Source organism: Podospora pseudopauciseta, chromosome 6, assembly GCF_035222475.1.
Source record: "Podospora pseudopauciseta strain CBS 411.78 chromosome 6, whole genome shotgun sequence".
In the NCBI taxonomy this organism is placed as follows: Eukaryota; Fungi; Ascomycota; class Sordariomycetes; order Sordariales; family Podosporaceae; genus Podospora; species Podospora pseudopauciseta.
The window spans coordinates 3678201-3692852 of record NC_085895.1 but is presented as its reverse complement, the minus strand read 5'-3'; the positions used below and the strand labels follow the sequence as shown (position 1 = coordinate 3692852).

The 14652-nt window shown below is 54.4% G+C and overlaps 6 protein-coding genes across 6 annotated transcripts; 3 read left to right on the top strand and 3 right to left on the bottom strand.

Annotated features, from left to right (window-relative positions):
• Positions 1-216: 216 nt before the first annotated feature.
• Positions 217-1299, top strand: QC763_609045 (uncharacterized protein; the record flags this gene model as incomplete). The annotated part of the gene is made up of 1 exon (XM_062914727.1): positions 217-1299. One exon carries the CDS (start codon positions 217-219, stop codon positions 1297-1299), a length of 1083 nt encoding a protein of 360 aa, XP_062763479.1.
• Positions 1300-1712: 413 nt separating this feature from the next.
• On the top strand, positions 1713-2459 carry sap62 (CWF complex protein sap62; the record flags this gene model as incomplete). The annotated part of the gene is made up of 1 exon (XM_062914726.1): positions 1713-2459. One exon carries the CDS (start codon positions 1713-1715, stop codon positions 2457-2459), a length of 747 nt encoding a protein of 248 aa, XP_062763478.1.
• A 245-nt stretch (positions 2460-2704) lies between these two features.
• Positions 2705-5883, bottom strand: CBK1 (Serine/threonine-protein kinase). The gene is made up of 5 exons (XM_062914725.1): positions 5024-5883; positions 4595-4921; positions 4044-4541; positions 3513-3989; positions 2705-3459 (listed from the first exon to the last, which is right to left on the bottom strand). The coding sequence occupies exons 1-5, from the start codon at positions 5248-5250 to the stop codon at positions 3147-3149; spliced, it is 1842 nt and encodes a 613-aa protein (XP_062763477.1). The 5' UTR covers positions 5251-5883; the 3' UTR covers positions 2705-3146.
• Positions 5884-6605: 722 nt separating this feature from the next.
• TIM54 (mitochondrial import inner membrane translocase subunit tim54) lies at positions 6606-9709 on the top strand. The gene is made up of 2 exons (XM_062914724.1): positions 6606-6931; positions 6997-9709. Exons 1-2 carry the CDS (start codon positions 6860-6862, stop codon positions 8308-8310), a joined length of 1386 nt encoding a protein of 461 aa, XP_062763475.1. The 5' UTR covers positions 6606-6859; the 3' UTR covers positions 8311-9709.
• QC763_609010 (uncharacterized protein) lies at positions 8789-9611 on the bottom strand (the record flags this gene model as incomplete). The annotated part of the gene is made up of 2 exons (XM_062914723.1): positions 8789-8828; positions 8857-9611. 2 exons carry the CDS (start codon positions 9609-9611, stop codon positions 8789-8791), a joined length of 795 nt encoding a protein of 264 aa, XP_062763476.1.
• Positions 9710-11443: 1734 nt separating the features above from the next.
• On the bottom strand, positions 11444-12466 carry CLG1 (cyclin-like protein; the record flags this gene model as incomplete). Its single annotated transcript, XM_062914722.1, has 1 exon — positions 11444-12466. The coding sequence occupies one exon, from the start codon at positions 12464-12466 to the stop codon at positions 11444-11446; it is 1023 nt and encodes a 340-aa protein (XP_062763474.1).
• Between the last annotated feature and the right edge of the window lie 2186 nt (positions 12467-14652).

Below are 14652 nucleotides of genomic sequence, written 5' to 3'. Positions count from 1 at the left end.
TCACCACCCTACCAAAGAAAATGGCAGGATGAAGTCCACCGTGATCTCGAAAGCGCGCAACACGTATCTCTATCCCAGCTCGGGTGGGAGGTAAGACATGTGTGACTGCGCGCCAGCCTTCGCGAAGAAGTGGCCGTGGCATGGTGATATAACCCGGATGCCATCCTTCATCACACCAAGTTTCTGCATCGGCACAAAGCAGTCAGTCAATCACACATGTACACTTACTTACATTGTGATCAATTTTCGAAACAATCACCTATCAAATCGGAAAAGCGAACTCGCAAGATGACCTCCATCAACGACATCCAAGAAAAGACCCACCCGGAACCGAGCGTCTCGCATTCCGGACCCAGCCCAGAGCTCAAGAAGGCCACTCCCACCCTCTGGCCGTCAGCGCTCTTCCGGAATCCGTTCTGTTACAAGTCAATGGCCGTGCAATCAAGCCCGGGAAAGCTTCCGGCTTTCCTCATGATCACAACTCTCCTCTGCCTCGCCACTTTGGGAGCCGCCTCCCCTCTTATCAATCCCGAGGAGCAGCGTCCTGCCGAGGTTCCTCCTATTGCCCCTGATCACCCTGCCTATCACCCGGCAGTTTCTCAACCCCATCACGAGTCTGGAGAGGAAGGAGAGCACCAGCCTGAGCAACCCGCCCATCACATCTCCTTCCCTCGACCACGCCGCGAATTTAGAGAGAAAGAACACCGCCCATCCTACGAGGAGCACCGGCCGGAGGGCCAACACCATGCCGAAGAACACCAGCCAGAGGGACAGTATCCTCCCGAGCAATCCCATACCGAGGAAACCCACCACCCGAAAGGGGACCACCTTGAAGTGAGCCGCCTGGAGGAGAACCACGCCGAGGAACACCGCCCCGAGGGATTCCACCCAGAAGTCCACATCCGCTCCTCCCTCCTTGAACCCCCCGCCCCCCTCCCAGCAGGCGCCTACACCCCCAGCACCCCCTGCCCACCCAGCCTCGAAGGCCAATGGAACTGCATGCTCACCTCCTGGCAGCGCTGCGGCTCAGGGATCTGGTCCGCCGTGATGCCCACCGCAAAGGGGACACAGTGCGCTCCTGGAGGGATCGCCCATGAGCTCAAGACTGTCCTTGCTCCCGACTACCCTCCTTCTGCCAAACCCAACCCTGACCAGCCACAACTGCCTAGGCCTCAGGGGAATACTGATGGGTGGGCGCAGGGTTTGCCGCCTAGATACAGCGAGGGCGGTAGACTTGGTGTGTCGATGGGGTTGGCGATTGCGGGGGTGGTGGTGGTGGTTGTGGCTGGGTTGACGTAAGGGGGAGGTTGAAGGGCGGGTTGGGGTTATGAGCTATGATGAACTGGAATGACGAGGACGATAAGGACATTGAGGACGGATTGAGGAAATGGAATAAATGAGAGACGAAGTAAACTAGCATAGCATTCTGAATTGAATTGACTGTTTCCCACAACAGATGTTCCAGTGAAGATGGGTGCATCGTTATCGTTGACAAAAAGAAGAAGGGGAGCTACTGCTGTCTAAGTGGACGGGCTGCTCGCCAACTGCCACCACCCGCCCGCCACCCGAAGCGCGGCGCGACACGTCTTATCCAGAAGCTTGCCGCCTCGCCTCTCAGCACTTCCTCTTACCACCATCACGACCACCACACCGCACCAACCCCATTCCCCCAACCCGACAACCCCCCAATCCACCTCGAAACCCAAGAAATAATGGACTACCAAAACCGCGCCGGCTCCAAATTCGGCGGCGGCGGGGTAGCCTCCCACTCAGCCACCAACGCCGACCGCCGCGAGCGCCTCCGCAAGCTCGCCCTCGAGCAAATCGACCTCGACAAGGACCCCTACATCTTCAAGAATCACCTCGGCTCCTTCGAGTGCCGCCTCTGCCTGACGGTCCACCAGAACGACGGCTCCTACCTCGCCCACACCCAAGGCAAAAAGCACCAGACCAACCTCGCCCGCCGCGCCGCCAGGGAACAAAAAGAGGGCAAAGGGGAAATCGATCCCACTACCGGCTTACCTGTCGGAGTCGTCGGCGCCGGCTTTGCTGCCTTGGGTCTTGGTGCTGGCGGGCCAAGGAAGAATGTTGTCAAGATTGGGAGGCCGGGGTACAAAATCACAAAGGTCAGAGATCCGATCACGAGACAGCAGGGCTTGCTGTTTCAGCTGCAGTATCCGGATATCGGGGTGGGAGTTACGCCCAAGTGGCAGGTCATGAGTGCGTTTACGCAGAGGGTGGAGGAGCCGGATAGGAATTTTCAGTATCTTCTCGTCGCGGCGGAACCGTACGAAACCTGCGGGTTCAAGATTCCTGCCAGGGAGCTGGACAAGAGGGAGGACGGGAGGCAGTTTGAGTTTTGGGATCCGGATAGCAAGGAGTATTGGGTGCAGATCATGTTTATGACGGAGAGAGAGGAGAGGTTTAATGCCGCGCCGGGCTTGACGGGGAGGCGGTAGAGACGATGCGGAGGAGGTATGGATTCGAAATAACCGGCGTATCATGGCGAAAATCGACTGTCTGAAAGCCAGCAAAGGATGAGGGCACACAGACGAAGCAGTGGCAGTCCAGGAGGTTGAGAGAAATAAGCAAGACACCAATTTGAGCAAGCTGTAAGGCCTCAAGAAACCACACGCCTCGCCGTTCTCTAGGCTAACACATCGCAAAGGGGATATTAGCGGACTGTGTTCCAGGCGCGTACCGAGTTAATGATAGATACCCTTCATAATGAGACTGCAATTCATGGACAATTCGACTTTGTACATTCATCACTGCCAAGGGCTTGCCTGCACAGGCAATGGGATTGCTCAGCTACAGACATCCATCTCTTCGAGATGATCCCATGACAGCTGTCTGTAACATGCCTACATCCCCCCTCTCAAACCCCCCAGCTTGCGTAGATATGCAACTATGTACACAACAATAAACAGACATGCAGTTCAAAGCGTACATCAGAGCCAACAAGTCTCTTTCCTCTTTTTTCGATGATCACAAAAGCAAGGCAAACCCAACCTCCTCTTTTTTTTCCCCCATCGAGTTAACTGATTGTAGATTTGCATCACCAACTAAAGCTCTTCTTCTCTGCGAGCAAGAATTATGCCCTACCTCAGAATACACTTTCCCAACTAGACACCAGAATTCCCCAATCACCGGAAGTTGTTATCGAACCGCTTGAACGTGTATCCAATGAATGGTAAGCTCATCTCTGGGCTTTCCTCCTGCTGTTGGCTGGCCGCGGCGCCTCTAGCGGCCTGGGCAGCCTTGATCAACGTGGCGTTGTCGGTCTGGTCGATCTCGTCCGTGGGGAAATAGGTGGTATCAATGTTGGAGGTGAGGCGGGGCTCGAAAGGCGCCCTAATCCTGCGCAAGCTCTCAAACTCAACACCATAGAAGAAGGGGTGACGCTTGATCTCATCAGACCCACCCCGGCCCAGACGGTTCTCGGTGTTGCAGATCAAGCTACAGAGTGTGTTAGCAATGTACCAGGCATGAATTCAGCCAATCTAACATGCCTTCTGATCAGGTTCTCAGCATCAGGCTTGAGCTGAATGTCGTCGGGGAAGTACAGCGACTGTCTCCAGTTGACAATCTTGCGGTATGTGTCATGACTATCCTCGGCACAGAAAGGGGGCCACCCAATCAAGCACTCGAACATGATGGTACCTAGGGACCACCAATCGCAGTCGAAAGAGTAACCATTACCCGTGAAGATTTCAGGGGCAATGTAATCGGGAGTACCAACAGTGGAGTACGCCATCAGTCTCCTCGACCGCCTCCAGTCATTGATCTGGGAGCGGTTGCTGACCGTCAAGTTAATCTGGTCAATGGCAATCGAGTTTCTGTTGTCGCGAGGCTTGTTGGACTTGCCCGTCAGAAGCTGCGCATAGTAGTTGTTGTCGTGGAGCTTGTGGAAACCAGTCGATAGACCGAAATCCGTCAGCTTGACGTGACCGCCCCTGTCGAGGAGAATGTTGTCTGGCTTGATATCTCTGAAGCATCTGTCAGTATCCAAACGCCGTTACGACTCCAGCAAAAGAACACACCTGTGAATGAAGCCCAACTTATGGACAGCCTCAATAGCCAACACAATCTCGGCAATGTAGAACCGTGTGATATCCTCGGAAAAGATTTCGTACTTGATCAACATGGTCATGAGATCGCCACCGGGCAAGAACTCCATGAGCATGTAGAGGAAGTTGGCATCTTGAAAGGTCGTGTAGAGCTTGACGACCCAGGGACTGTCTGATTCGGCAAGAATATCACGCTCGGCGCGAACGTGCGCAAGCTGGTCCTTCTTGAACATTTCCGTCTTGATCAAGCTCTTCATGGCATAAACCTTGCCGTCCGACTTCTTCTGAACCAGCTTCACCTCACCGAAAGCACCCTTGCCGATAATCTTGATGGTGTTATAGTTCTCGGGCTTGTCCTTGGTTCGGAGGAAGCGGAGGTACTGGCCCTCCTTTCTGCCTCCAGTCGCCCATATGGATTCCCGGCGGCGGGGATCCGTGGTCTCGTTCAGCTTCTGTTCCATCTCGCTTTGTCTGCGCCGACGTGATTAGCTTCATCCACCCGTCTCACCCAGCACACTGCCTACCTTTGGTTCCGCTCACGAGCCCGCTTGACACTGTCCTTGAAGAAATCCGAGGCCAATTGGGAGCACTTCTTCTGGTTGTTGTTGGCATTGGGGCCGTATTTGTCCGGGTTCCGCTCGGGGGCGGGGGCAAACTCAAGCCCAGAGTTCTGCGAAGGCATCGGAGGCGCGTTCAAGTAGCTGCCGTAGCCAGGCTGCTGGCCCTGGCTGTTAGCCGTACGGGGGCGCTGTCCTGGAGAAGGACCACGGGCACTGTAGTTCTGGGGTCTGCCGGCACCGCCTAGGTTCTGGTGGGCAAATTGATGGGCCAGTCCAGCGTTGGGATCGTTACTAGAGCCAGGAGTAGTTGAGCGGGCCTGTCCATAACCTGGTCTAGGAGAGTTGTAGTTCTGGACCTGGGAAGCAAGATGGGAAGGGTAGTGAGGGGCATACTGGTTAGGATTGTAGTAGCTGTTGGAAGCATAGCCTTGCGGGTAACCTTGCTGGGCCTGCTGGGGGGTCGGCGCCTGACCAGAGGGGCCGGTTGGGAAGACGGGCTGGGGGAAGGTGGAGGGAGTGGTGGGATACTGCGTGCGATCGGAGGCGGCGAGGCGATCGGTGTTGTTGTTGTTGTTATTGTTCCCGAAGTTCAGGTAGAGACGGTTACCTTGGTTATCCATCGTGGCGGCGCGTGTGTGTTGTCAAGATGTCGTGATGGATGGACAGTAAGGGTTCGGGTTCGGCGATCGAAGATAGGGGGCGCACCCAACTCGGCAGGGCTGCTCTGCTCGCTCTGGCTTGCTGGCGGTAGACTCTGGCAGATCAACTGCTGGTTTTCCTAGAGACTGTCGACAGGAAGGTGCCGGATGGTGTTTTCGCAAAAAGGGGTCGCAGATGAAAAAGGAGCTTTGCTTTTTCTCGGGACAAGACAAAGGGTCGGGTCGAGCGGTGGCACTCTGGCGCTGGGGGAGGTTACCGTGCGAGAGGAAACGGGAGTGGACTCGGATCACTGGGCGGTCGCTCGAGTGGTGGGGCAGACAGGGTGCAACACTAGCGTTGGGGATGGTCTCTTGTCAAGCTGTTTTCAGACGTGGCAACCACCTGGAAGACAGATGATGAAAGCTGTTGATGTTGTTGTTGTGCCAGCAGAGTCACCTTGTTTATGTAGGTATGGATGTCGGTGAGGTCAGGCCAAGCTCAAGACTCGACCGTTGAGAAACACGGGATGTAAAATAATTGTGTACCGCTGTGCCTCGCAATAAATTATTTGGCAGGCTGGCCCTGAGGAAGGCGCCAAAGAGGGGTATCAGACGCTAGGACACTGGACACTGGATTCTGGCAGGGACTCCGACTCTTGGAGGGGATATGTGAAGTTGGATGAATGACTGGATCAACAGCTCCGACGATTCTTCATCACTGCTGCGTTTACTTCCCCCTTCTGGCGCTACACAGCATATCACACGGCTGGCATCGTGCTATCAGAGCTCCCTCTGTGTGGCCTGGCGGGCAGTTGAAGCTCTGAAGAAGTGGGGTTGGTGATCCTCCATCTGGGCTTTCAGGGGCTCGCCTCACAGAGCCCCTGATGCGTTTACAATTCGGGTTTCGAAACAATGCTCACCCATCAGTCTGCTGTCCCGATGCTCGCCAAACAATTCTTTGCTAGGCCATGTGCATTTTCCCGGAAAGCCCTGCAGCCTCGGGGCTTACCGACAAAGAGGTTCGATATTGGGCAGCTATTTAGGGACTTTGAACAGACAGTTGGAGAGTTCCCTCCGGGCTGCACCGCCGATCCGCTTTTGAGTGCTCCGTAGTAGTTAACTTACACAGGATCTGTATCGACAGAATAAACCAAAACTGCCCACGAGCAGGAAAGAGACTCTTTGAAAGGAGAATCGAAGATTAGCTATGTTTGGAGGATATTGACAAATAAAGTCGGTTCAGGAGAATACAATGCAGTATTCAAAATGTAGCAGGGCCTCGGTGTCCTTGGGTTGGTTCTTGGCTTGGACCTCGATGAGCTCACATATGGTGGCCCGTGCACAAAGGCAGGCTTATCGCGATAAGAAAGCATCTGGAAATTTGACTCCAGTGAGGGACCGATATCGTCAGCGAGCACCTCAGTATCGTGCCGACGGAATCCACAGCCGGCTTCGCCAGTGTCCTTCTTGCCAGTTTCAAGTTGTTGAGACTGCTTGGTTTCTTGTCCAACTGAAAAGCCCACTGGAGGCAGCGTCAAGGCCAATGCGCTCATAGTGCTTCTGAATATAGACCACCACAAAGCTTCCACACATGGCAGAACCAACACCACCAGCGCAGCCGTCGGCGCCGGTAACACCGCCGGCGGCTGAGGTGGCCGAGAAAGTATGGAATATCTCCACTCTAGACTGTAATGCAAGATCACACAACTGACAATTCCCACGTTTCAGGCTGCCAAAGCTCCCGAAAGAAACCGGGCCCTCCGCATGCTGGGCCTCCCCGCCCTCCCAAAGAAGCTCCCTTCCCGAAACTGGATGATCTTCTGGACCCTTTCCACCGCCATAACTGCCGGCATCATCTACGACAAACGCGAGAAGAAACGAGCCATCGCGAAATGGAGACACGCCGTCGAGCACCTCGCCAAGGAGCCCCTGCCTAGCCACAATGCCCTCTCCGAGCTCCGCAAGATCACAATCTATCTCTCCGCTCCCCCCGGCGACGGCCTCCGCACCGCCCAAGACCACTACACCGAGTACGTCAAGCCCATCCTCGCCGCCTCCGGCCTCGACTGGGAGTTTGTCCAAGGCCGACGAGACGGCGACGTCCGCGCCTACACTGCCGAGAAGATCCGCCGCCACCGCAAGCAAGTCGACTCCGGCGAGGTTGAGCCCGAGCTCCCTGACGAGCCCACAAAGGAGGAAATCATCGCTGCTCACCGCAAGATCCGCGGGATTAAAGACTACGACGGTATCAAGGGCGACATCGTCATTGGCAGGCACACATGGAAGGAATACCTCAGAGGATTACACGAAGGCTGGCTCGGTCCCTTAACCGCCCCTCCACTCCCCATCCCAGAACCACTCCCCACAGCCGAATCCGACAGCGAGAAGTCAGAAGAGGACAAGAAGAAGGAAGAGGAGGAAAAGAAGAAAGAGGAGGAATCCAAACCCAAGCGACCGCCTCAACCCCGTCCCTACAACACACCAGCCGATTACCCCTCCTCCCCCCTCCCATCTTCCATCCCCAATGAATTCTCCCCCGTCGCTCCGGTGAGGGAACCTCACCTGTTAGGCTTCCTCTCCACGCCAACCCGTCTGTACCGTTTCTTCAACCGCCGGCACCTCGCCGATGAAATCGGCCGTGATGTCGCCGCAGTCTGCCTGGCTCACTACCGCCATTTCTCTGAACAATCGGGAGAGGATCAGAAATACGAGCAAGAAGAGGTGTTGGCCTTTGAGGAGAAGGACTGGATCAAATCTCTCTGGAAAGAGGCTGGGGATGAACCTGAGCATGTCAAGGAGCGGGAAAAGGCTGGTATCACAGAGGTTGTCAGGGCCAGGCCGCTTGTTCTGGACCCTAGAATTGCCGAGCGGATGAGGAGGTTCGAGTTGTCAAAGGAGGATGTGGAGAGGGTGGCCAAGATTGTGGTACCTGAGGAGGAGATTGAGGGTTGGACAAAGGGGAAGTTTAGGCAGTTGTATCGATGGGGAAAGGGGAAGGTTATGGGAGAGGAAAAGAGGAGTAATGTTGAGGATGTGGACTAATGTTTGATGCCCAGACTCAATGCTGGAGGGAGGACGTATTGTACCTAGCGTGTAACATTAGCTTTTGTGGGGAGTTGTGTATACTATGGTGTCGTGGCGATACATACCTGATGGGGGAAACGGCTATAGATTTGAGGAGGATGTTATTTGGAAGGCAAGACAGGACAGACAGCATTTGGGCGGCGGTTGGGGTGGCCTTTGGGTTGTTTGGCTTTGGTTGGTGTTGGTGTTATTGCGATGTTAAACCCCCTTCAATGCTACAAGATACGTACAGCATCACTTCTTCTTCCGATTGTATTCCAGTTATCCATTGATACTGAAACGTGGTGCTGCTTAATTTAGGCAGGGCCAACTTAGTGTCGTGTATGGCAACGAGTTGGGGCTCTTGTGTGTCTGTTTTTGGGTTTTGTAGCGCCATGGCACATGGCACATGGGGCTGCTGTCCGTCAGTGTGATGTTGCGAAGACCCCAGATCGTATCATTCCCAACCGCCGATGTAGGCGTACGCAGAGCTGAGCCTTGAGAAACCTCAAATTGACCTCTCACTCATCGCTATCAGAGCCATAATCCACCAGACCACCAGCCGCCTTCCTGGCCGAAACCGCTGGCGCTTCTGCTGGTTTTGGAACTGAAGCAGTTGCTGCAGCCTTGTCCACCACCACCTCTGTCGCCTTCTTATCGCCACCAGAGCCACCACCCACCAAACCACCACTCGGCTTCCCTGCCGGCGACCCTTCAGCATCATCCATCTTCTCCTCCCTCTTCACCTTCTTGACCAACAACCTCCTCCCCTCCGCCCTCCGCTTCCTCCTCCTCCCCCCCTCCCCCCCAAAATCCCACCCCTCCACCTCCACCTCCTCCTCCTCACTCTCCCCCTTCTCCCTAGAAGATTTGATCTCCCTAAACGCCCTCAGCCCCTCCTCCTCCTCTCTCCTCCTCCTCTCCTCCTCCTCCTTCCTCCGGCGCTCAACCTCATCCAGAAAATCAATCTCGTCCTCATCCAAAGCCCTAAACTGATTCTTCAACTTGCTCTTCTCCTCAAACTCGGCCTGCTTGGCCGCTTTGTTCGCTTGGAGAACCTCGTACAGACTCTTCTCCCCTCCCTCCTGCGCTTGCTTCGCCTGGAGAATCCGTCTCTGGCGGTCGGATTCCAGCTGCTGGGTGACTTCTGCCCATTCCTTTGACTTTTGGCTCACGGGTGGTGGCTGCTGCTGTTGGGAGTCGGATGGGCCGGCGTGTTCGGTGGTGGCTTCGCCCGTGGTGGCGTCTATTGAGCCGGCTGAGACGAAGCGGGAGGACATGATGGAGAGTGAAGTTGCGGTGAGAAAAATATGAAGTTAGTATGAATTGGGATGTAATGTTAAACAACTGAATTGAAAACAACAGCAGCTTCCAGAATTCATGAAAAGGCAATGTGATGTTACAAGTTGAATGGAGTGTGGTGTTGTTGTTGTTGTTTTGGTGAGTCTTCGACCAGCCGGCAGCAGCTGTCACCCAGCTTATTTCAACGACATGTGTTGACTTGGACTCACACGCAAGACAATCACAATTGCATAAGGAACAGATAGTGCACATAATTTTGCTTCTTATTTATTTTTTATCTTAGGTGGTGCTGGCAGAATATCCCAGGAGCTCGCAACATCTTCGCTGCCACACTGCCTGGGGAACGCCGAGGAAAAAATCTCAATCCCTCACGTTATTGCCTCTCCGATCATTACCGTCGGGCCCACGACCCCATGACCATCATCTGGCTTGCCAGACCACCCATTTTGTTGTTAGACCTTGCTGATCGCAAAGTCGCCGTCAGCCTGTCTGGCCTGACATTCCATTCTCTCCCAGATCCCATTTCCCCTCGTTTCCCTCAAACCCTCATCAAGTCGTTGTGTTTGGGAATCGCCGAACCAAATAACCTACCCCGTCATCAAGAGAAAATTCCACTGTGACAAGAAAAAAGAAGAGCCAAAAGAAATTACACAACACCAAGCGTATACTCCCCCCGATTGTTCCCCGGGCCATTCTGCTCTACCTTGAAATGCCAGTAAAAAGCCCCCAACACCCCTCTAGAAGCCACCGTCGATGAAACCAAACATGTCCCGGGATAACAAGCCAGCGGCATTGTGAACCATACTGCTGAGAGCCTGTTCCCATCCGTGTCCAAGTGATCAACAACACCACTTGAGCCCGTAACTGGCCAAAGAATAATAATAAACACAATGCAAGAGAAAATAAAAATAGGCAAAAGCAGCAAAGACCCCTCATTTTGATCGCTTTGAAAAACACATGCTCATGACCACACGGTGAGCCCAACTTTTTGAACCTCTTGAACCAATTCCGCAAACACGAAAAAAACCGAAAAAAACCAACAAAGACACCACGAAAAAGCAGAATATATGTACCATGCCCCACAAAACTTTTTGACAAGGAAAAAAAAAGCCCCCGTCTGGTTTGGGCGCCGTGTCATTTGAACGTATGACTGAAAAAGCCCAGGGGTATGTTGCTCTAAACGAAAAGCGTTCCGCCGGGTTTTGATAAAGCTAGGAAAAAAAGACCAGCGCGATCAGACCCTCCAAACGGGCGGGATATTAGAAGGGCGGCGCTCGATGCGGCGGACTCAGTTCATCTGATAACGAACGGGCCACACACGCACGGTGCATTGCGGCCTTGAACATGTGCCAAGCAAGCAAGGTCTGTCGATTGCCGTCGTCGGCGCGGCGCGAGGTACTGGTCGGCCGAGTCGATTCTATAACCGGTTTCGAAAGGAAAGTGAAAATAAAAATCCGCAAACGCCGCTGTATGAAATAGTGAACCGTATACCGAAGAGGAAAGTCATTAGAAAAGGATGACTGGCGGCAAGAGAATCTTGAGACACCGGCGAATAGCAAAGTTGATGGACCGTGTCACATCGCCTTGGGGGTATCCTGATCGTTCCGCCTCGTCATCGCTCCGGGTATCTGAATGCAATATATCGATTCTTTAATGTGCCGAAAAAAAGGAAACCGTGTCCAGCAGACGATGCAGTGGAATAAGTGGCGCCGCGTAAACGCCTTTTTCATCTGTAAAACTGGCTGCCAACGGCATCACCAGCTTGACTTCATGCGCTCGCTCATGTGCGCATTGGTGTGAATACAATCGCTTAGCCAGCAACAGGCTGGCCATAGCTGTGAGCGAAGAAATAGGAGGGCTGCTTGTGAACCGAAACGCAGCTGCTGCAGGTGCAGTCGGGGCCGGGGTGTTCCCAAATGTTGTGGCTGTAAAAGCCGCCATAATTGCCGGCATTGCGGGTGTTCTGCCCAGCGTGGCGGTATCCGCTGTAAGCGGGTGCGGGTTGCTGGTAGTGCCTCGAGGTGTTGGAGCCACCGACAATGGCGCGGTCAAACCACTCAGCGTAGTGCGAGTTGCAAGAAGTAGCCGAGTTGGTATACTCGGGAGTGCCGTAGCCAGAATCGGGAGGCGTCAAGGGAGCAGTAGGCTGAGGCCACGCCATATAACCCCACGAGGCTTGCTCGTGTCTGTAGGCCGGAGGGGTAGCCTGGCCACGCTTCATGCTCGACAGGCGCTCATACTCGGCAACTTGCTGCTGATGCCAAGAGGAGTACACGTGCTGGTTGCGGGCACGGGAAACGTCGGTATCGATGGGGGTGACGAGAGCAGCAAGACGTTCGCGGCTGGCCTGGTGCTGCTGGCGCTTCTTGGTCTCCTTCCACTCGGTCCAATTGTCGAGCCAGGCATTGTAGTCTTTGCTCTCGTCCAGATTGACGTAGAGAACCCAGCCGATGGCAGCCAACCACTCGTATTCCAGAGTGTTCAAATCGCGAACTGGGATGCCACTGACCTCCGACCAAGACTTGTTCTGAAAAGTGTTGTCATCAAGAAACTTGCTTCCGAGAAGAAGAGCGATGGTCAGGAGACCCCAAATCTCGCCCTCGTTCTGGACCGCACCAGCGGGCATCATGTTGATGCGCTTGGCGAGGTAGTTGAGACCGAGCAGAATGGTAGTCCGGGGAAGACGAGTCGAAGACAGTATCCCCGAGACGTACTTCCGGAAAGCCGGGTTCACCGTGTTCCGTGGCATCACCACGCGGGTCGCCATCTCGGAAACATAGTCGGCCATGAGCTCGACATCGTAGTCGAGAACAGCGCAAACGCCTCCAGGCATGTTGATGGAATGAGTCAAGATCGAAGGGTGGAGAGTGTAGATCTGAGTTGGCGAACTGCCTCGAGCAGCTGGACTAAGGCGGGCTAGGCGCTCTATTTCCAGAGCACGAAGTGTCGTAGGAGGTGATCTCGAAGGGAGAGGTGCGATCGAGATCTACTAAGCTTTCTGAGCCATAGAGTGTAGGTCTTATCCTCTACAGTGATGAGTTGGTGTCGATCAGCGACTTGGTTGCCTTGCGAATTCGCGATGGCAAGCAAAGGCTCAAATGAAAGCCTGTCGAAACGTGGAAAACGCTAGGATCGAAAGGAAAAGGGAATGTCGAAGCACTGCGTTGAATTAAAAGGTCAGTCCGACACCCCCGGCCAAAAAAAAAAAGCATCAACTGGCAAAGGCGAAAGACGTTTCTGGGTCCCCCTCGAGACGAGTTTTGTTCCCAGGCAGCAGGCAGATGTGTGGTAGATCGGTGGCGTGTGCTGATGACACTACGGCCCGGTGCGGGTGGCCGAGGTCAACGTTGAGAACTGGAGACCAAAACAAGAGAGGATGGGCGGACAGGGCGCGTGGTGGTGGTCGTTGGTCGAAACTCAAGACGCCTCTTCCGATAGCGAGGGTCCGGCGACCAACGTCTTAAAGAACAAGGTACTGACCTAAAGGAAAAAAGTGATGGCACCACGCGATCCGCACTGGTGTTGAAGTGACGGGTATCCTCCAAAAGAGTTGCTGTTGTGCTGGTGGGCGAAACAACAACACACACACACACCCAAGGCCGAAAAAACCGCTCGCTGAGGAGGCGCTGTTTTCCCGGATTCCGTTCGAGACAACGAAGGCCAACACCACCCGAATCCTGTTGTGACAACAACAACAAAGAACAACACAAAACTGAATTTGGTCGTTCGTCGGTCGGTCGGTCGATGCTTGGCGGATTCTGCGATGGTCGAGGGGGGGAATGGAGGAGAGCACGGCGTGGTGTTGGGGGAGGTGAGAAGGGGGAGGAGGGACCTGGAGATAGAAGGGGAGAAAAAAAAAAGAGTGCTGGGCCGAGTGATGCCGCTGGGATTTGGGAGCTAGCGAAGCGGAGCAGCGGGTGGGTTCACTGGGAACACGCTGGCTGGCTGATGGGGCGAGGAAGACTTCTGTTAGTGACCCACCGCCGGTTGGCCTGGGCGCAGGCTTGGAGTAAAACAGTCACTTCTCCAAAATCATTCCCGTTATTGGTCACGACCCAACTCTCCTGATGATTCTATGATTCTGTGCCTCTACAACCCTATCAGCAACTTTTTTGACGAGAAGTCATAGACAATGGACAATAGCAGACACCTGCTATTGCTAACAACTATCCATCGTCAGCAGACGCGGGTCCTTGGGGCCAGGTTGACAATGAGCGCTTGATTCACTTCCCGTCACTCCCATCACCATCCATGGCCGCCGTGGTCATGCTGCTCCTGCGAATCCTCGCGCCCACTCACAACCTGGAAGGCGCTGCGGTGTGCTGAGAGGCGTTTTTTTGGCTGGGGGGAGTGTGCATCAGAAACTGGTGCGACTCTGCTGCTGGTCTGCTGCACGGTATGACGGAAATGATCAGGGCTTGCCAATCGTGCACGACAACCGCCATCTCCAGGGTGGCCAATTTGTCGTCAACATCCACTCACCGTTTCTCGTTTCTCAACCAGGACCCGCCCCGTTCGGCACGCCACGGGTACACCAAAACAGGGAGCAAGGGCTGGGTAACGGACCATCGAAGGGGCGTGGAACACGAGCACCAGCCATCTCTTGTCTTGTCCCCCCACTCAGGGTTGGTTAAGAGCCCTCGCACCAATTTGTCCAAATTCCAGATTCCCAGAAGTGGTCTTTTGTACAGAAGGAGAAATAAATCGATCATCCAGGCAGCCGGGTCGTCAGGAGCTAGCCGTGCTAATGCTCTGATTTCCTCTGCTTGATTGACTCGTAAGAGAGAGCTTTGTCATGAAGCAAACACGAGCCTCTTGAAATTGTGTGGTCTTCGAGATCCAGCCCCGTCATTAGAGAGGAAACAGTGGCAGCGCGAAACCCTCACCCAAAACTGCTAGGCAAACAACAGTGCAACTCTTGGTCCCACATCAGCGTGGGATGAGATTTCTACTGCGACTCCCTCGGGGTGCAGCCCCAGCCTCATCGATCATGACCGCGTGGCCCCATGTAATTTCCAC